Genomic DNA, 19,821 nt, shown 5'->3' with positions numbered 1-19,821 from the left:
CGTTTGGTTTTCAGTTTGTCAGAAGTCAACCCTTAAAGGTTAATTATTGCAGAAGAATTTATAGTAGGATACATTTCTAAAAAACTTAGTTTGATAACATGGAAGTTATTTAGAAGGTAATCCAAACCAATTTTTACTACTGAAAAGTAATCGAAAGTTGTTCAAAATTCAACAGTTCTAGGAAACAATCATATTAACTTTTGACAAATGGACTTTTAGAAGCATTTGTAAATGGATTTGGTGAAAGAAAACAAATTACCCAAATAACTCTGACTTCTAAAATCTACATGCAAAGATGTTTAGTTTTCAAAAGCGGAAACCAAACCTCTTGGTCAACCATGCTTCCAAGAGCTTACCAAGTCATGAAATGCGGTTGAAGATGAGCCACCTGAAGACCAAGCAGCAATGGCCCTGGCTTTCATCTCCAAACTCCTCTGTCTCAGAATCTTCCCTTCTTCAAATTCCATCAATTCCTTCACTCTTCTTTCCACTTCCTCTGCAACGACCAACCCTAGTTTGCTTCCATCCCTTGCTGCTTCTTCACTTATGATAGGTATGGCCACTTTCATCTCCTTCACCATAATCACACTGTTCAAGTTCTGCTCTGCGTACAATGGCCAAGCCACCATTGGCACTCCATAGCTCACTGCTTCCAACACTGAGTTCCAACCGCAGTGAGTCACAAACCCACCTACTGATTCATGCCTCAGAATGGCATTCTGTGGGGCCCATGATTTCACAACTAGACCCTTCTCTTTGGTTCTCTTTAAGAAACCATCTGGTAACAGTTCTTCCAATTTGGGTTCTGTGTCCAGACCCAGAGGACTCTTCACTACCCACAAGAATCTATGGTTGCTCTTTTCTAAACCAATAGCTATTTCTTTTATCTGAGCTTCAGAGAACACTCCCTTGCTTCCAAAGCACAAGAACACAACACTTCTATTTGCCTGCTTATCTAACCATGCTATGCAATTAGATGTTTCGTCTTCAGAAGAGGAACTGGAAATAGCATGATCTCTCGCACTTGTAATCAATGGACCAATGCAGAAAATTGGTGGGGTTTGATCATTTGGGGCACAAACACCATTTTTCATAGGTTCAACAGCTCGGGGTTCAAGAAAATTGAAGGTGTTCACTATGATTCCCTTAGATTTCAGAAGAGAAGAAGCAAAACTAAGAAAGAAGTGGTAGGAGGGGCCCTCTCGACTCAGCACAGGTTCAGGGGCGGAAGAAGCGCTGAGAAAATTAGGCAAACCAGAAAAATTCAAAGGAGTCTCTGTGAGATCTTTGAAGCTTTTATTGGTTTGGTCATGCAAGGTAGGTAAGTAGAGGAAGAAAGCCAGAGCAGAAGCACATGAGGTGAAGTAGCAGAAAGTGGGGATGTGGGTCTTCAAGTTTTCATGAGGAGCTGAGGTCACAAGAGCCAAAATAGTGAAGGAAGAAGATAAAGTTTTGAGGGCATCAAGAACATTAAGAGCATTCATGGCGACAGAATCAAAGACTGAAACTTGGAGGGAAGGGAGATAAATGAAAGACATGGGAATCCCAGTTAGGGAGAGATCACTGATGTATGATGAAGAAGCAGAAGTAGAGTGATCAGAAGGCATGGATGGGACCAAGATGAGTATGGATAAATGGGGTTGGTGTTGCAAGATAAGCTTTCCCAGTTCAACCATGGAGACCAAGTGAGCAAAACTTGGAGCTGGATACAAAACTATTGTTTCTTTCATTTTTACAGAGCAGAGGAAGAAGAAGAACTCAGATCCCTCTTTTGCCGGAAGCGCACAAGAGTTAAGTGATTAAGATGAGCCAGGGCGTCGGGGTACCAATTATGCTGTACAGATTGAAAAGTTCTAGGATCTCAAGATAGAATTAAATACATAATCCCATTTGACAGGTGGAAATAAAGTGGGCTTCCAAGGAGAGTGGGGCTTCCGTTGTCACATCAGGGCTCTTAGCCACGCCACCCCACACTTTTTTTATTGTTTATTGCAAGTCTCTGTTTTGCCTAGATTTCTTTGTTTTTTTTGACCTTAGTGTGAAAATGTTGCATAGTAATAAAGGTTTTGAATTTCAAGACAACATTGAAAACTTCACACACATTGGCAATAGTGATAAGACTCGATAAGCAAGTTTATCAATAAATCCCGAGATTATTCTAGTCACTTTTGTGGTGAAAATTTGACATCGTGTAGTTAGGGTTTTAATACTCTTGTTTTTTGGGAATCCTAAATCATTTTCCTTAATTTATAGGATTAGAAGCTTAAATCCCATTGCACTTTTTGAGTTCTTTATATATTGGTGTATTAATTTATATGCTCATTGTTAATTTAGAATGATTAATTCAATATAGACAAAAGAATGTTAAACATTAAACAAATTAATTTGAATGAAAAGGAAAAACATAAACTAAAAAGTACAAAAAGATCGATACGTCCCCAGTTGCAAACATGTATATGCATGGATGTATACTTGCTTTTTTTTTTTTTCCTCTGTATGCGCCACTTTATACTGAGAACACTAAAAAAGTGTCTGACAATATTGAAAAGTGCTTCTCAAAAATACTTTTTCGTAAAACGAGACAAACTCCTCCATCTATTTATTTCGTAAATCGTAAAAATATTTTTGAAACTATAGTTTGGTTTCCATCCAAGTACTTCCTAAATACTATAATGATTGACATGAATGTGAGGATAAAAACAAGACGAAGATCTACGACATCATATTTCAATTACTGTCGTTGTAATAACAAAGCAAGAGCGGGTAGAATTTTTTCTTCTACACTTAAAACCATAACCCATTCTATTTCTCAAATTTATAATTTTTCCTTCAACTCATTTAAAAAAAAAAGTACTTTAAAAAAATTAACACATTTTTTCGCAAATAACTAAATTAATTTTTCTAATTTTGCAAATTAATTATTTAACTCCTGCATTTAGAATTTGAATAAATAAATAATTTTTAAATATTGCATATAAATATCTTGACTGTGACGTAGAGGAAGGAGCAGAGAGACGAGACAAAATCCAAACCGAACACAACAGAAAATTTCGAGGTAGCTTACAACACGGTAAGAAGCAAACCCTGGCCTACTAGACGGTTATGACTTTGTAGGAATAATTACTAAGGTGGGGAAAGTAGATACAGATCCCAACAAATTAGAAAATAAAGCACTAGAACAAACCTGCTCCTACTAGCAATAATTACAAATCTCAGGTCATGGCATATGATCTCAGAAAACTCCCTACATGCACTTTCCAAGAGGATTGTGTTCGTCCTTTCTCATAACGTAACCCCCCAGGACTAAATCAGAAATCAGCATCCTCTCACAGCTTAAAATTCAAACTAGACATTTAAAAGATAAAACAGAAGTCTAGTCACTGGAATCAAAGCTTCCACTGTGAGAGCTGCTGCCATTTAAACTATGTAAAGAGAGGCCCCTCATGTGCCCCGCCAGAGGAAAAGCATCCGTCTTCTTTTCCTGAAAAAATCTCTCCCGCTCAATGTGCTTTGCAGGTGGTGGTGGTATGGCAACAACAGGCGGCTCTCTATTGACGCCTTTTGCATGAGGAGGCGGAATTGTAGCGGGAAGAGAACGAGGACTAGGTTCTCGTGATGGCTCTAGAGAGAGCGGCCTTATTAGTGGACGATTCAGTCTTTCTTCAAGCAAAGCCAAGTCAGGGTACTGGGGTGCAGTGTCTTCATCTTCAGCCCGTACGCAAGCCTTCCCTTTCCGTAATCTGCCAGACAATCAGACAAGGGTTGGTCGGTTGGACTGAAAAAAATTTCGCCCTTCATGACAAGGGGAATTAAAATAGCAAGTCCGAAGAACAAGCAAGGCACCTAAGAAACAACTGTTCTGGCTCCTCTTCCTCTGGTTCATCATGGCCAAAACAATTACCAGCTGCTGTAGCTCCACCAGAAAGAAGGTCATCATGTCTTGCAAGTACTTTGTGAAGCTTCTCATTTAATTCAATTGCCTGAGAAATTATCTTATCGTCTCTACCCAAAAAGAAAAAAGAAGACAAAAAAACCAAGGATAAAAGATGTTTAAGGTACAAATAACTATAATTCAATAAAACATGCAAGTACTAATGTTTTTCTCAGAATTAATACCAATGCTGTGCGGCATACAGCTAATAAACCTAAGCCTCTCTCTACATAGGCCAAAAGCAGAAATGAGAAGTTTAAGGCAGCCTTGTGTTCTCACCGAGAAGTCATCACAAGATGCATTAACCTTTGCTTCTGAAATGAACATTGTTCTACAAGGTCAAGGGTGAACTCATCGCTTGCTCCCTAAAGTCAAAAGAAAAGATAAGGTTTTAGCATCATTGCTACTCATTAAAATGTTAAATAAAATAACAGCTATACTTTCAGACATTTCTTAGGAGGCAGCCATCTTAATGTTTTAGATGGCTCGTAATCTTGAACAAGTCACCAAGATGGTTTCTTGTTTTCTGCTTTGTGCCTACAAATTCTGGTACAAGCTAAGTATTTTATTATATTCCCACGGAGATTTCTGGATATAATAGCATCAGCACCAGGAAGAGGTAAAAAGAAAGAAGACGATGATGGCATGGCTGAAGTTATTATAACAAACTTATAGAGCAAGTGCATTTGTATGACAAACTGTCAGAATGACAGATCATTGGCATACCTCAGGATGCTGGGGATCAACAGCATCAAGGACTTCTTTTAGAACCTCTAATGCATTACTCGCCTTTTGAATAATACTGCAAGATATGTGTTGAATTAAGTACTCTGCTAAATGAAAATGGCAATAAGAACAAACTTTCTAGAAGAATATATTTTTCCAAGAGTTCCCTACAGCGAGGTCCCCATATCACTACTCAATTTCTACTATGATTTGACCTAAATCCACAAGAAAGAAAAAAGGAATCCCCCCAAAATTACATTTTGGCATTTTTCTCTTTTCACTTGGCCGCAAAGTCGGAAGCTTCTCTGATTTTTACTACAATAATCTCTATCCCAATTAAAATTCATGTCATGATTATCCAATTCAATGCACAGTACGTAGAGGACTGACTCAATATTATTGACCAAACGCAAGTTGACCATATAGTGTGCGGAAAATGACATTGCCATAAAATGTTTGCTGAATATGTTGTCATATTACACTAGAACCAAAAAGCAAAAATCACCTAGATTCAGGAACAGTTTGTGACTCTGCTTGCTGAGCAACTCCTTCTTCTCTAGGTGAGCCCCACTCCCTGTTCAGTACGTTACTGATCTTAGTAGGTTGTGAACTAGGATGATTTGATTGCACCACACGATCCCTTTGAGGAAATTTCACGCCAGCACTCTATATAAAGTATACATAGATTGCAGTCAGAACTATTCAGAAAACTTACAATGATTTAGCATGGACAAAAAGGAGGAAAAGTTGTACAATCACTTGCATCACATAGAAGTAATATCAAGATGGCGAAAGCCATCTTCTGTGTGGGTGGCAAATATCCGTTAGCAAGTAAGAGGGGGGGAAAACCATAAAAAGGGGGCTTTTAAAAATTACATAAAAATACAAAAATCGACACCCAAATATCTTGTGCAACCTTTTGTAACACCTTAATAATCCTGTTCAAATACAAAATTAAAAATACTTCTCCTTGAGATGGCAGCTTTCGACTTTGTGATTAAGGCATACTAAACAAGCTTTTTACAACCCACGCTGTCATTCTAGGAACCAAACACTGTATTAAGTCATTAAGATTTTCAATGTCATGGGGCTTAAAGAATTCTCGCCTTTCTTACTATGCCAAGTGACAAGCCCAGCCACCACTGATAAATCAAATAATTCTAGATTTACTTCTCATATTTGCACCCACCACTAAATCATAATATGCATTATAATACTGGGGAAACTTTCCAGAAGCACCGCCAAGGGATGTTTGCGTGGCATCTAAAAGGAGAAAGATCCTCTCTCGGGCAGGCAAATCTGACTGCAAGCAAAGAAAATGCCAAAAACAATAGGGTCAGCCAAAAAAAGAAAAGAAAAAAAAAATACTCCCAAAAGAAGAGTTTGGGTTGGGAAAAAATCACCTTTTTCTTCACAATATTCACCAAAATAGGAATAATTCCCATATCAACCACATGCTTATGAATAGGATCCCCAATATTGTTCATCAACATTTCCAATAACTAGAAAATCAAAAAATGAACAGATGATTTAGTAGGGTGCCATAGAAGAGGACAGCAATTTGGTTGGTGTTTGAGTGAAAACCAAACCATAGTTTTAAAAGTGATTTTACGGTATACGAAGTAAGTATGTGAGAGAAGTTATATAATGAAGCTTATCGTTTGTGGTAAACGTAGTATCAGGTACATCATGAAAATTTACTATATACCACTCACCATGACTGAATAAAGTTGAGTGTTGGGATTTTTGCCAGCAAGTCTTTTTTTAATAGCTTTAACAACATCTTTAGCTTGCCTGCATATTCAGAAAAAGATACAGTGGTTGAAATTTTGGTACTACAATTATTCTGGCAGATCAACAGACTCATCCATGTTCCAAATTTCAAAATCCAGACAAGAGTCATCCAGGATCAGGAATCAATCCAGGGATGGTCACGTGGTGAAAACAATTAGAATAGAAAATTAAGTATGTTTGGCATCACCATGCCAGATTTTCACCACTTAACCAGGACTTTGACAACAGATGCAGTCAAGATGACTACATTTCATATAATACCGTTGATAATAACTTCATGGGCATTTATCCACTGTTCATTTCTCTTTGCAATGTTCTAGAATAGTTATCAATCATAACGAACCAATGACATGAAAAGAGTTAGAAGCAAGATGGGTACCTTTGATCATGAGCAACTATTTCACATATTTCAATATTTTTCATCCAATCAGTTTCAGCCAGTTTTTCACTTGTTGCAGCTTTGACAAGCTTGGCTGCCATCTTATTTCAGGTTCAAATCCAACTACAAATAGAACATCAAAAGTGAACAGATGATACAGAAGGGGATGCAGACGAGAAGCAAAGCAAGGTTCGATACTTTGTCAGCTGAAGATGAAGGAAAAAACACAAACTACAGAAGTCCATAAAAGGCTACAAGAAAAACTTTCAGAAAATCTTCTACATATGATAGAGAGAATTGACAACTGGAATAATGAATAATGCAAATCATAGGAAACCTAACATAGACAGTTTTCATTGTATTTGATACAGCTAGCATCTACTACTTGTTAATAGAAGAACAGGGTGACATGCAGTTCGATTTAACATTTCATCTTTCTGCAAAGTATAGACCAAAACCCCACTTCAATGTCATAATAGATTGTAGATGGTTCTATATAATTCTCTAGGAGACTTGAACTTTTGAAGGCAATTGATCATTCAGTTGATTGATATCACAACATTCTTAACTTGTACCATAAAACATAACCCCCCTTCACTGGACAATAAACAGGCCAGACATGGCAGTGAAACTTACATGCCGCGTCTGCGGTGCTAAGTTAAATGCCAGAGTGTAGGATGACCAAACAAATAGGGAACTGCTACTGGATCATAAACTATCCTGCAACCAATAAAACTTAAAAGGTCAATTAACTCACTTCACCAGATTTCAAATGCCAGAGCAAATGAATAGCATTGAAGAAAATAAGCAAAAATTTATAATGGTATGTCCAGAACCATATCGCCACCCTCTCCAACAAAACACGCACGCACAATAAAAATGAGTCAAGAAGCTATGCTCTCAGATCAATTAATTTCACGTTGCTCAGTACTTTCATTCCCAGTTAGCAACGATTAATATTTTGGGTGTCATAATAAAGCTCGGAAACAAGGTAACTTAACCATGCTCTCAGATCTCAATTAAGACACGTAAGAAACCCACAGCACACTCCTCTGTTTAAGAAAAATGAAACCCACAAGAAACTCAGTACCAGCAAGATTATATAACTGTAGAAAATTTAATTTCGACCAGCACTTTCGATCACTGCAAGTGAATTTGATCAACGGCAAAGATTACGAGGTTTAATAGAATGAAAATTACAGCTGAAAAGAAGACGTACTTCTGAAGATGGATGCGACGACAGAGAGAACGAGAAAGAAAACGAAGATGCACTGGTAAGCCCTAAAGAGCTTCAGCATTTCAATAGAGAAACGGACTCCCTGGAAGATCAAATGCTACTCAGTGTATTTTACTGCCGTTATCTTTTCACAGACTGCTTTTGTTTCCTTTTCTTTTTGGGTTGGCTTTAAGCTTTTTGAACAATTTACACCAATTCCTTATTGCTAGGGAGAGAGGATTTTGATGCTGGGAACAGATTGAAGAAAAAAACACAGAAAAGAGAATTAAGAATTTAGTTGATAGCTGGAATTAAAAAATTGAATAAAATATTATATAGCAGAAAGAGAAGATGGTTAGGAACGCTGAGTGGTGAGAGCAGAGCAGCGAAGGAGTGAAGAAGGAAGCTAATCGACGAAAGCGGCACCGCCCACTAAGGATGTCCCTACCCTGAACTTTCTTCCTACTGCTAAAACTTCTTTTCCAAGGAGTCAAGGACGACATGCTGGCACTGGCATTTGTTAAAATCACCGGCCACTTTCTTTATTCCTCCTGCTACCCATTTCTTTGCTGCCACGTGTTAATGTGCTTTTATTACAAATAAATAATGGGCCCTGATCTTTCGGCCCAAAGAATCCACCCAATTAAGAAATTGATCAATCCCGTTTTTATATATACAGTAAATAATGTATTTTTAGGACTGCGAAAAATATGAATTAATAAAATTATCAGTTATTACCTCTGATTTTAATTATAAAATATTATTTATAATTTATAAATAAATTTTTATAATTAAGATTAGAGGTACTAAGAAAGTCGCCATTTCAACCGGTCATAGGCAATTTTTCAAAAGCTCTCCTGTGCCGTGTGTAGAGCCGGGAAAACGGGCCGAGCCCGTCTGGCCTAGCCCGTTTAAGTCGCGGGCCGGGCTTGTATTTTGGAGTCTTGAAAGGAAAGTCGGGCTTAAAAGGGCCAGCCCTGTAGGGTCGCGGGCCGGCCCGTTTAAGCCCGCCAATATTTTTTTTTAATTTTATATTTTTTTCTTAACTTAAAAAGAAAAACCCTAACATTTTACATATAATATACTCTTAGTTTTACTTACCCCCACTGCTTACACAAATGGCATTCCCAAAAAAAGAAATCACCATAATTCTAAGTATATTAACAAAAATGTTATTATTTATAAGTTGTCAAAACCTATTAAAATACTGTATGTGTTATTTTACAATCTTTATTTATCATTCTTTCATATTTTTTATACTTGAAATAGAATTGGTTAAAGAATCTTTTGAATTAAAATAAAGATCTATATCATTTTTATAGTTAGAAACAAATTTAGAACTAGGGATGATGAACTCTTTTCTTTTTTGTCAGTAGGACAAACAATTATTTTCTATATATACTATGTTTGTTAGTTAAACTTTTTTGTTAATTATTTATAATTAAACAAGATCATCCATATTGTAATTATTTACTGAACTTAGTGTTTATTTAGTTGTTTATGTCTGTCCTCTATTTAGTTTGTTCATTCAATAGACTCTATTACACTGTGATAGATGTTTTGACATAATGATATTTATGTTTGTGACTTATTTTTATTTATATTTATATCTTTTATTAGTAATTTTGTTGTTTCATTTTTATTATTTCGATAAAATAGGCAAAAAATAATAATAAAAATACATTTTAGTTAAACGGATCAAAAGCCCGCGGGCCAGTCTAAGCCCGTTATCTCATGGGCCGGGCTTGGGAAAATGCTTCATTTTTTGAACTCGGGCTTAAACGGGCCGGCCCGTTTAAGCCCGAGCCTGTGACGGGCCGGCCCGTTTTCCCAGTACTAGCCGTGTGGTGGGTGCTATGTACTATGGAGCCAGTTTTTAAGGTTGAAATACAAAAAATTAAAGTCCACCTTTAATACTTTAATTTTATATACATAGTTTTAATTTAGCCTCTTAATATTAAAAATTGTTAAAAAAATGACATTGAGATTTTAAATATTAATAAAATATTCTCAAATACTAATATATTAAATTTAATTTTCAAAATAATTATAATTATTACAAAGATCATTATTTAAGCCTAACGATTTGAAAGTTAAAAGATTAAATGTATGCTTTTTAAAATTAAGGAACTAAACTGAAACATTATATAATATTAAAGGGCTAGATATATACCTTAACCAATACAAAATATAAGAGAATTTTGAAAAATAAATATAAAAAAATGCATAAAGAAGAAATTAATTTAAATAATTATGTTAAAAAAAACATTTGGAAGATAGTTATTCTTATTGCTAAATTTAATTTTTAATATAATTCATATAGATATTAAAAAATAGCTACTCATAAAATTTACAACAGGCTGAAGTACTGCATTTATAATGCATAAAGTGTACTGTGTGCTTCATCTTCACTTAGCGATAATTAGTGGGGGAGACTAATCGCGATTTTCTCAAAAAATACGGTAAGGTGCAGGATGAGGTGACCGGCCGGGGGACGTTATCAGATTTCATAAAGGTTGAAAGTGGAGGGGGGGCCTGGGACACAAGTCAGGCCGGGAAAGCGAACAGTGAAACAGCTGCTAAAGGCTTCTCGCACGTGCAGAGAAAGTTGAGATGTTAATATTTATGCTACCACTTATCCTAATTATAAAATCTTATTTATAAATTATAAATAAGATTTTATAATTAGAATTAGGACCAGACTTGACATAAAAAGCTAATTAATTAATTTAAATAAATTAAGAAAGTTAAGTAAATTATTAAATTTTAATAAATGTGATTTGATCTCCTAAAATATTTTTATGTAATATTAGAAAAATTAATATTTTCTATCCTATAATTTTAATTCAGTAGTAAATTAGTTTCCAAACTTCAACTTGATGTAACTCCATTCTCATATTATTTACGGATTACAACTCAAACATTAAACTTTAATTCAATACAATTCATTTCTTGTAAGTTTAATAATTTAAAATATTGATTTTTATATATTAAGAGGGTTAAAGTGCAAATATGCCTTTACTCAAGAATACTGGTACCTGAAAGTTTTTTTGTGTGTACAAATTTGCTTCAAAAATTTAAAATCATAATAATATTATCTCATACCGTTAAAAATTAACGTATTGACTATTAAAATAGTGATGACTATTAACATTTTTGGTCGTGGGAGGCAACATTGTTACGATTTTAAACTTTTGAAATAAATTTGCATCAAAAAAAAATTTTAGTTGTCCAATACTCTTAAATGAATACTGATAAGGTAAATTTATACCTTAAATCAAAATAACTTTGAAGTACCCAATACTCTAAAAACTAAAGTTTTAAAGGTTAAGGTTTATTTAATACCACGGTTTTATTGCCATCTAGAAAACATCCCAAGAAAGAAAACCACATTTTAGCACAACATTGGTTTTTGTGAACACTTACCCAAACACCTCTATAAAATTTTTTTTTTTTTTGTAAAATTTGATTATTGTGCTGGAACTATGGTTTTAGTGGCCAAAGACATGGTTTTCCACCGAGGTAGGATGATCATCTTTTCAAAAAAAAAAAAATGATAGTCTCAGAGGACTGTATACCAAAAATATCCTCCATTCAATTGCAAAATCTCTTCTTTTTTTTTTTAAACCATCACATTAACTTATATCTTTCTAATAATTGAAATATGAAAAAGTAGTTCTATAACAATTATTCAAACATTTTCAATTATTGAGATAACTTTTTTACAAAATTTATTATTAAAAACCTCACTTTTCATTAAAATATATCCAAAAACTAATCCAAATACAGCCAACCAATATTTAATGTCTTTGTTTATTTTTCATCAAAATGTCACTTTTTAAAATTATTTGTACTTGACTATACTTTTGTCAATCATTTTTTGGAAATCACTAGTTAGTCTAAGCACATGTTCATTTTTCCATCTTGGTGTACTTGGTCTTCTACATGTCTATGCACAATTTTAGAAGGCTATTTTTACCCAAAACAGAAAAAGAAGGCTATTTTCACCAAAACAGTGTGTTGACAATTTTCAACATGAATTCAGATATAGACTAAATAATTATAGAGATTATAAACTAATATTGAAAATTACTACTTCTTCCTTCTTCTTGTTTTTGCTGAAAAAAAGGCAGAGCGAGGACAATTTATTCACTAGAAGTTAAATGCGAGTTTGTGCTTCATTCGAAATAATGAAAAGATGAGAAGCTAACCGGTATGCACAATTGCACACTGCTACATGAACAGAGAAAATCTTCAGTACTTCCTTCCATAATAAATATAAGGAGAATTAAAATCAAATCCCTAAAAAAAATTACTAAAAAGTCCTAATAATAATCTGAACAGTTTGTAATGATAAATTTTAAAATGAATAATGATTATTTTTAGGACTTTTTTGTAATTTTTTTAAGGACCTTATTGTAATTCTCCCGTAAATATAAAAGTAGTTTGAGGATTAACGTTAATTTTAAATAAAAAATCTCATTCTATTTTTTTAAAATTTATAATTTTTTTTCTTAAACTCTTATTGTTAATTGCATGAATTAAAGATGGGTTTTATTAATGTGAATAAAATAATTAAAGAATATAATTTAAAAAAATCAACATATATTACTACAAATAATTAATTTAACTAATTTTTTTAATGCCTGCAAATTAATTATCTAATTTTTACATTTGAGAGCATAAGGAGTACTAATATATGATTAACACAACAAAATACACATACAAACGCACACAGACACACATATAATGAGCTACTGTTTATGAGTATTGTATATTTTTAAATTTTAAATAAGAGAAATATCACCCATATGATTATATATAAAGTTAAAATCCTAAATATTAATAGTACTCTTCTCAAAAAATTATAACTCACTACTTCCTGTTTGAAAAAATTCAAAAAAAAAGTTGGGTTAAGATGTAATTTTGACCCTAATCTTATTTCTCATGTGTAATTTTGCCTCCGATCTTATTTTTTAGATGTAATTTGCCCCTAATCTTTTTTTTGGGTACAATTTTGCCTCTAATTTTTAGATGTAATTTTGCCCCTCATGGTCAAAATTGCACCCAAAAAAAAGACAAAAGTCAAAATTGTACCATTAAAAAGATCAATAACAAAATTATATCTAAAAAATATAATCGGGGTTAAAATTACACCTTAACCCAAAAAAGTTTAATGTCAATTAGATTATTAAGCTTCAAAAAAATACCAATAGTCTCGATGGAATAAGTTACATCCCCTTAAATTTAAAGCCTTGAAAACCAGATAAATATGTGACATACGCACACATAAATATAAAGTCTGGAATTTATTTTACTGAAAAAAAACTCTGGAATTTAAAATTTGTGGGAATACAAAAATTTCCCGTCACTGACATAAAAAACATGCAATGGTCAAGCTTTGTTACAAGGATAAAAATTCTGGCAAAAAAAGAAAGTTTCATCAAAATATACGTAAAAGGAGAAAATATTGAAGCCATCTTTTGAAAAAAATTACCATTTCCATCTATTTAATTTTAACTCAGTTATAACTTAATTTTGAAATTTTAACCCATGCAATTCTGACCTTATAATTTTAAACGTTGTAAATTAATCCTTAAATTTTAATTCACAGTATCTCAATCTTTAAAATTTTAGTCATTTAACATTTTAGTTTTGAAGTTTTATGAAGTATACAATTTTTTTTTTAAATACAGAGGCTAAAATATTAAATGAATAAAATTATAAGTACTGCATTGTAGTGAATAAAATTTATAGATTAAATGGTAGCTTAATTAAAATTATAAAAATTAAGTTGTTCCAAGTTAAAATTTATCCTATGTTTGATATGAGGGAATCTGAGTGGAAGAAATTTTTTTTAATAAGTTTGATTTAAGAAATTAGGGAACTGAGGTTATAGATTTTGATTAAAAAAAATATTACATAAAATATTAAAAAATTAATTAAAAATTTTTAATATTATTTCTTTAATTTTTTTGGTGAATAATTTCTTTAATATTTTAAATTAATCTTGTCAGAAATTTTTTGTTCTTTTGTTTTTTTTCCTTCCATTTCCCTCGCATTAAACGGACCATGTGTGAATAATAGGGACCAAAAGCTAACTCCCCCGAGAAAATTTTTGTCTCTTAGCACGCATGCGATATGATGACTTGCCAAGTATGGAGCCGCTCTGATATATAATACGACTATATTCTCAATCTCTTGTTCCTATCCGCTTCAATTTCATCGGCCTCACTCATCCATCCCGGTTTGACCTCTGAGATTTGTGTAATTCCTCCATGGCAACTGCTCTGCTTCGGAGAACCAGTATCATTCACAATGCCCGCCGCTTCAAGTTCCCTAGCTCATGGTTTCTCAGTGAGCTGCTGACTCAGCATTTCCCGATCGATAAGGCTGTGAATGAAAATGCTATTCGTAGAGTTTCAAATGGTGTTTCATTTTACTCCCAGGTCGCTTCTGGTGGTGGAGTCCCATCGTATATGCGGGGAGCTGTATTCTGGGAATTTGGAAAGCCTCTCTCTATGGAGGAATTCCACATCCCTCGCCCCAAGGCTGGAGAAGTTCTCGTTAGAACTAAGGGTAGGCAATCCTTAATTTTTTTTTTTTTCCTTCTCTTCGTCATTGTTGTTGATGACTTTCGACTTTGCGATCAGTCCGATTTCGACAACATTGTCAACAGCAAGAATCGTCGATGATTTTTTCATACCTTTTCAGATCCTAAAGACTCCTGGTTTTCGTTTAGTTTCTTAGAATCAAGCCTTTTTGGCTTTAAACGAGTGAATTAAATTAGTTAATGATCGAGTGATTTGTTGTGCATGCAGGTTGTGGAGTATGCCACTCTGATCTCCACGTTATAAAAGATGAAATTCCTTTTTCCAGTCCTTGCGTGCTGGGACATGAGATAACTGGCGAAGTTGTTGAACATGGCTCTCTCACAGACAATAAAACAAAAGAAAGGTAGCAGTCGAAGTTTAATGGTCCTTTTGCTACTCGTTAATGTTCTAGTCAGTTGACTTTAAGCTCCCTTTCTTCGGTCAACTTAAATGGAAAGTTAAAAAGTCGTAATAATTATGCTATCCTGTCTCGCAGGCTTCCCGTTGGATCTCGAGTCGTTGGTTCCTTCATTATGCCTTGTGGCAACTGTTCTTACTGTTCAAAGGTAACATCGCATATTTGCATCAAGCGCCTTGTCTGATTTATTGCTCGCCAATGTTGTCACAAGTATCCCACTGCTAAACAGGGGCATGATGATTTATGTGAAGCTTTCTTTGCTTACAACCGGGCAAAAGGAACCCTCTATGACGGTGAAACTCGGCTGTTTCTCCGCGGCAGTGGTAAATATGATTTACATGTTATTTAGGCTAATAATGTTCCCTTAGTTACTTTGGTCTCCAGTCTTTTACTAGCATTGGCAGAAGAACTCTATTATGATCCACTAAACGACCTGAAAGCTTATAGTAGACTACACATCTTCATAATTTGCTACTGGAAGCAGTACCACCAGCTGGACCACCTCTGCCTTTTACTGTCACTACACCTATTACTGTAATTAGTCACGAGTGACGAACTGACGAAATACCAAAACAACCCAAGGTCCTTTCACTGAAATAAGTATGTTCCTTTGATTGCATCTGCAGTTGATTAATTCAATGCTCCGCAAGTTGGTGGCCAAAAAAAAAAAAAATTATCTCCCCCCACCCCCCGGGTGTTTTATTTTCAGTTGATACTTGATTGCAATGTATATGACATTCATTTTTAAACTTACTCATTGATAGTATCGGTCTTTATTGAATGCTGAAAATGATTGATATTAATAATTTATAGGAAAACCAGTCTACATGTATAGTATGGGAGGGCTTGCGGAATACTGTGTTGTGCCCGCAAATGCGTTGACCGTATTACCAGACTCATTGCCATATACAGAGTCTGCAATACTAGGATGTGCCGTCTTTACTGCATATGGTGCTATGGCCCATGCAGCTGAGGTGCGTCCAGGGGATTCTGTTGCTGTTATTGGAACGGGAGGTGTTGGTTCTAGGTAAAAGTAACTACTTTCCTGATGAGGGTCTAATTTTCACCTAGCAGTCGCACTACCTTTCTTTTGGTTCTCTTTGACAAAATGCTTGCTTGAGTTAGACTTAATAACATTTTGTCAATTACATCTGCCTTACATTACAACAAAGTTATGGGGACAACAAAGAAAGCATAGCTGCTCAACTATAGTGACTGAATATCTGTGCTTGTGCTCACTGACACTCCATTTACCCCGGAGCACATCCAATCTTACACTATATGGTTGTGCCTAAGCATTTGGAACTTATTACTATATTGATGAGATTGTTTCTCATTGTGTTGTTAGATTGTATACAAACCTATCGAAAAATTTGTGGGAATCATACATTTAGCTCTTTCGTTATGGGGACCCCTTGGATGCTGCAAAATGATTTTGGAGATTATAGGTATTCCAATTCACCCCTGGGATACAGAACATTGAGCTGAATTTATCCTCCTTTCCAGCTGTTTGCAGATTGCTAGAGCATTTGGTGCTTCTGAAATTATTGCTGTGGATGTTCAGGATGAAAAGCTAGAGAAAGCAAAAACATTCGGCGCTACTCACACCGTGAATGCAGCACAAGAAGATCCAATTGGAAAGATAATTGTAAATGCATTTTCCTTTGATTCAATCTTTTAAGATCTAACAGTGCCAGGTCGGAGGATTACTGCTATATTATTTCTAATTGAAACAATAAAGCTGCGTGGTTTTTTTTTTTTAATTTTACGTAGGAACATAAGAGAATCTTTTTCACGACTTGTTTGCACGGGTGTCTACGAGGAATCAATGGTTAAACAAGTTGATTTAGAAGGCTGTCAAAGCATCAATGTCTTTCTAATTCTAAGGCTGCTAGATGAACCTCTGTATTTAAAAAAAAAAAAAAAATTTGCCATTCTGTGTATTTTGATAAGACAGAAGTATAGGGAGCATATATTTTGCTTTGAAATAACTCTGCCCAGTGCCCATGCTGTTTGGTTCCTCTATTCTGCCACCATAACTTGTTTGGTTTTAATAGTTTCAGTTTCTTCTCATTCTCCTTATGGGACATCCTTTGAAATTCTGGTCCGTGAACTGTATATCAAGCTTTTCCTATTCATATTTGTCGTCTATTTTTAAGCTTTCTTGTTTCCAATATCGTGAGATTCAAAAAGTAAACCCTTATTCTACAATATTACTAGTAATTATTTTTGCTATTATTTTCTGACAAAGCCACAGGTATAGAGTTAGTAGGAAAGCGCAAACAATTTTTCAATTCACAAATTGCCTCATCCTTGGGATGTTTGACTTCTTTCACTCTGAAGGGAGCCTTTATTTTGTTTACACTGATTTCAACAGGAAATAACTGGTGGAAAAGGTGTTGATGTTGCTGTGGAAGCCTTGGGAAAACCGCAGACGTTTTCCCAGTGCACACAAAGTGTGAAGGATGGAGGAAAAGCTGTGATGATTGGACTAGCACAAGCTGGTGCTGTAGGACAAATGGATATAAATCGCCTTGTTCGTAGAAAGGTGCATATTCTTTGTCTGCAATATATCTTTCTAACTATTAAGTAACTCCTTATACTCTCAAGTCTCAACTATAATGGTCAAGATACACCTGTGCCATTCAAATCTAGCTGGCCTTATATAATCTATTTGGAACTTCCATCGCATCTTTTAAAATTAATGTTCTCCTGACACTGAAACAAAATCTGTTACCAAGTATAAAATACCTCAATTTATCTAAAACTTGTTTTACAAAACGTAAAAATATTGAAACTCTTGAAGTTAGTAAATACAGGTATTTTTCTCTCTCTCAAGTTACATGATTTTTATTTATGTTGATTTTCTTCTTTTAAGCCAAGTTTAAGGCCTTAGCTGGATCAATTCATTGAAATATCTTGCATTCACATGAATAATCTGGTTGAAAGATGATCTGACTTCAAACTGTAGAAATTAAGCTTAGTTTTCTTAGGCACTGTTATGAAATTCTCTGTTAAACTGATAATTATTTTTGGTGCCTTTCATTATTGCAATGAACCATTACAACATCTCTGAGTAGATAAAAATTATCGGATCGTATGGAGGTAGAGCAAGGCAAGATCTTCCTAAGTTAGTCAGACTGGCAGAAACAGGTATCTTCAATCTTTCCAATGCTGTTTCTAGAAGATACAACTTTGAGGAGGCAGGCAAAGCATTTGAAGATCTCAATCAGGGAAAAATTGTTGGACGAGCTGTCATTGAGATAAGATAATCTTGTTCTGCATTGCATGCAATGCTTTGTGGCTAGAATTCTGCTTCTTGCCCGTAACGCAAGGAACTGGTGGCCTGAGATCACATGATGGATATTTTTTGCTCACATTCTGCTCATCTGTACTGATAACAGTTCCTAATGGCCATGATGTGTTCAAAGCACTCAAATAAAATAAATATTTTCATGTCACTTCTGGTTCATTTTGTCGAGATAGTTGCATTTAGATATCTCAAAGTTAAATCGTACGGATTAAAGATATTATAATGGCTGAAGTGCTCATGACTGACGTCTTATGAATATACGCATTCATGCATTGTGCACTACATGAATAAGTAGTCCTGCATTTTCTGTTTAACTGAGTAAGAAAGCATCGGGGCCCCTCATCTTCTCTTGTAGGGTCTATCCTGCATGCAGCCAGGGAAAAGAAGGACAAGGGGAGAAAATAATGTGCACCTCCTTTTGGTGCCGCAGCCCTCCCTTGTAAGAGTTTTCTTTCTCCTTTTATAGTAACCAAATTCCTTTGTTGACAGGCTCCTACTTTCCATAAATTCGAAATTTGCGGCTGGAAAATTATATTGCGAGTTTTAGTGCCTGATTTTGATGCCTATGTTAAGGTGCATTGCTTGAACCAGTATTGGTTTATTTTCGCTTCTTCCCTCAGTGACAAGGGTTATGTAATGTTTGTGTGTTGTGTGGTTCCTTCTATAAATGCTTTCAGTTTCTCTGGTTCACTTTTGTCTCTGATTGCTTTTAATTGCCAAAGAGAAATGTGAGAAAATATCATAAAACTAAGGATGCGAGAGAGAGAGAGAGAGAGAGACTGAAAACATGGAACTCAGTAACTGGGGACATTACATATTAACCACACAACATAATGCCACCGCTAGTGAGTTGAGCCTAACGTCCCAAACATGGTGAACTAATTTTCGACCTATACGATTTTGAAAAACTTGAAACGGGAGAGCCTCCGCAATCAATATAAAACAAAATTTATTTAGCAAGACTATCAACAATATGATTTATTTCTCAAATTTATATGCCTGTAAATTCCACGTAAAACAGCCCTTTACGATCGCAATAGTGTTGTAAACGAACGGTGTTAAGGATCCATATAAAATACAAGCTCATAATTTAGTTTCATAGAACGCCTGGGGAACATGGCAAGGTCCTGATAAGTGATACCCCCTTGTGCTGTTTGCATGACAATTTAGACTAAACAAAAAACTGGACAGAGCATCCCCCCCCCAAAAAAAAAAAAAAACTCTTCCCCCACAGACAACAAAAATTAAAATTGATATCTTTCAATTGACCTTCATTATGTGTGGTTTTCGTCGATTTTTAGATGAATCGTAGAAGGCTGCAGAATGAATTCCTGTCGGATAGCTGGAGAAACACAGACGTTATATACATCACGACAGGCAGCTATAAATTCACATGAATAGTTCCGTGTAAATGTCCACACCAACATACAAGTGCAGTGACCATGCAACAG

At 34.9% G+C, this 19,821-nt stretch overlaps 3 protein-coding genes across 3 annotated transcripts; 1 reads left to right on the top strand and 2 right to left on the bottom strand.

The window, feature by feature from the left end:
• Positions 1–253: 253 nt before the first annotated feature.
• Positions 254–1,730, bottom strand: LOC114742318 (UDP-glycosyltransferase 88F5-like). The gene has a single exon (XM_028930592.1). The coding sequence runs from the start codon at positions 1,728–1,730 to the stop codon at positions 333–335; it is 1,398 nt and encodes a 465-aa protein (XP_028786425.1). The 3' UTR covers positions 254–332.
• Positions 1,731–2,968: 1,238 nt separating this feature from the next.
• LOC114742317 (TOM1-like protein 5) lies at positions 2,969–7,546 on the bottom strand. Its single transcript, XM_028930591.1, has 10 exons — positions 7,467–7,546; positions 6,831–6,953; positions 6,373–6,451; positions 6,061–6,159; positions 5,847–5,960; positions 5,163–5,323; positions 4,658–4,733; positions 4,211–4,296; positions 3,844–4,002; positions 2,969–3,740 (listed from the first exon to the last, which is right to left on the bottom strand). Exons 2-10 carry the CDS (start codon positions 6,929–6,931, stop codon positions 3,374–3,376), a joined length of 1,242 nt encoding a protein of 413 aa, XP_028786424.1. The 5' UTR covers positions 6,932–6,953; positions 7,467–7,546; the 3' UTR covers positions 2,969–3,373.
• A 6,723-nt stretch (positions 7,547–14,269) lies between these two features.
• LOC114742321 (alcohol dehydrogenase-like) lies at positions 14,270–18,518 on the top strand. The gene is made up of 8 exons (XM_028930594.1): positions 14,270–14,625; positions 14,868–15,003; positions 15,136–15,205; positions 15,287–15,380; positions 15,871–16,084; positions 16,564–16,705; positions 17,435–17,605; positions 18,138–18,518. The coding sequence occupies exons 1-8, from the start codon at positions 14,325–14,327 to the stop codon at positions 18,327–18,329; spliced, it is 1,320 nt and encodes a 439-aa protein (XP_028786427.1). The 5' UTR covers positions 14,270–14,324; the 3' UTR covers positions 18,330–18,518.
• The last annotated feature ends 1,303 nt before the right edge of the window (positions 18,519–19,821 follow it).

The sequence above is a fragment of the Neltuma alba genome, unplaced genomic scaffold (assembly GCF_004799145.2).
Source record: "Neltuma alba isolate B1F8T4 unplaced genomic scaffold, ASM479914v2 tig00003706_pilon, whole genome shotgun sequence".
Lineage (NCBI taxonomy): Eukaryota > Viridiplantae > Streptophyta > Magnoliopsida > Fabales > Fabaceae > Neltuma > Neltuma alba.
Note: the sequence above shows the minus strand (reverse complement) of the source record. Positions and strands in the feature narration are given on the sequence as shown.

Coding starts and splice junctions, on each gene's coding strand:
- LOC114742318 (XM_028930592.1), bottom strand. CDS start 1,730: ATGAAAGAAACAATAGTTTTGTATCCAGCTCCAAGTTTTGCTCACTTG.
- LOC114742317 (XM_028930591.1), bottom strand. CDS start 6,931: ATGGCAGCCAAGCTTGTCAAAGCTGCAACAAGTGAAAAACTGGCTGAA. Junction 6,160..6,372: donor CTCAACTTTATTCAGTCATG/GTGAGTGGTATA, acceptor TTGATTTTCTAG/TTATTGGAAATGTTGATGAA. Junction 4,734..5,162: donor CAAACTGTTCCTGAATCTAG/GTGATTTTTGCT, acceptor CATATCTTGCAG/TATTATTCAAAAGGCGAGTA.
- LOC114742321 (XM_028930594.1), top strand. CDS start 14,325: ATGGCAACTGCTCTGCTTCGGAGAACCAGTATCATTCACAATGCCCGC. Junction 15,381..15,870: donor GCTGTTTCTCCGCGGCAGTG/GTAAATATGATT, acceptor AATAATTTATAG/GAAAACCAGTCTACATGTAT. Junction 16,085..16,563: donor ACGGGAGGTGTTGGTTCTAG/GTAAAAGTAACT, acceptor CCTCCTTTCCAG/CTGTTTGCAGATTGCTAGAG.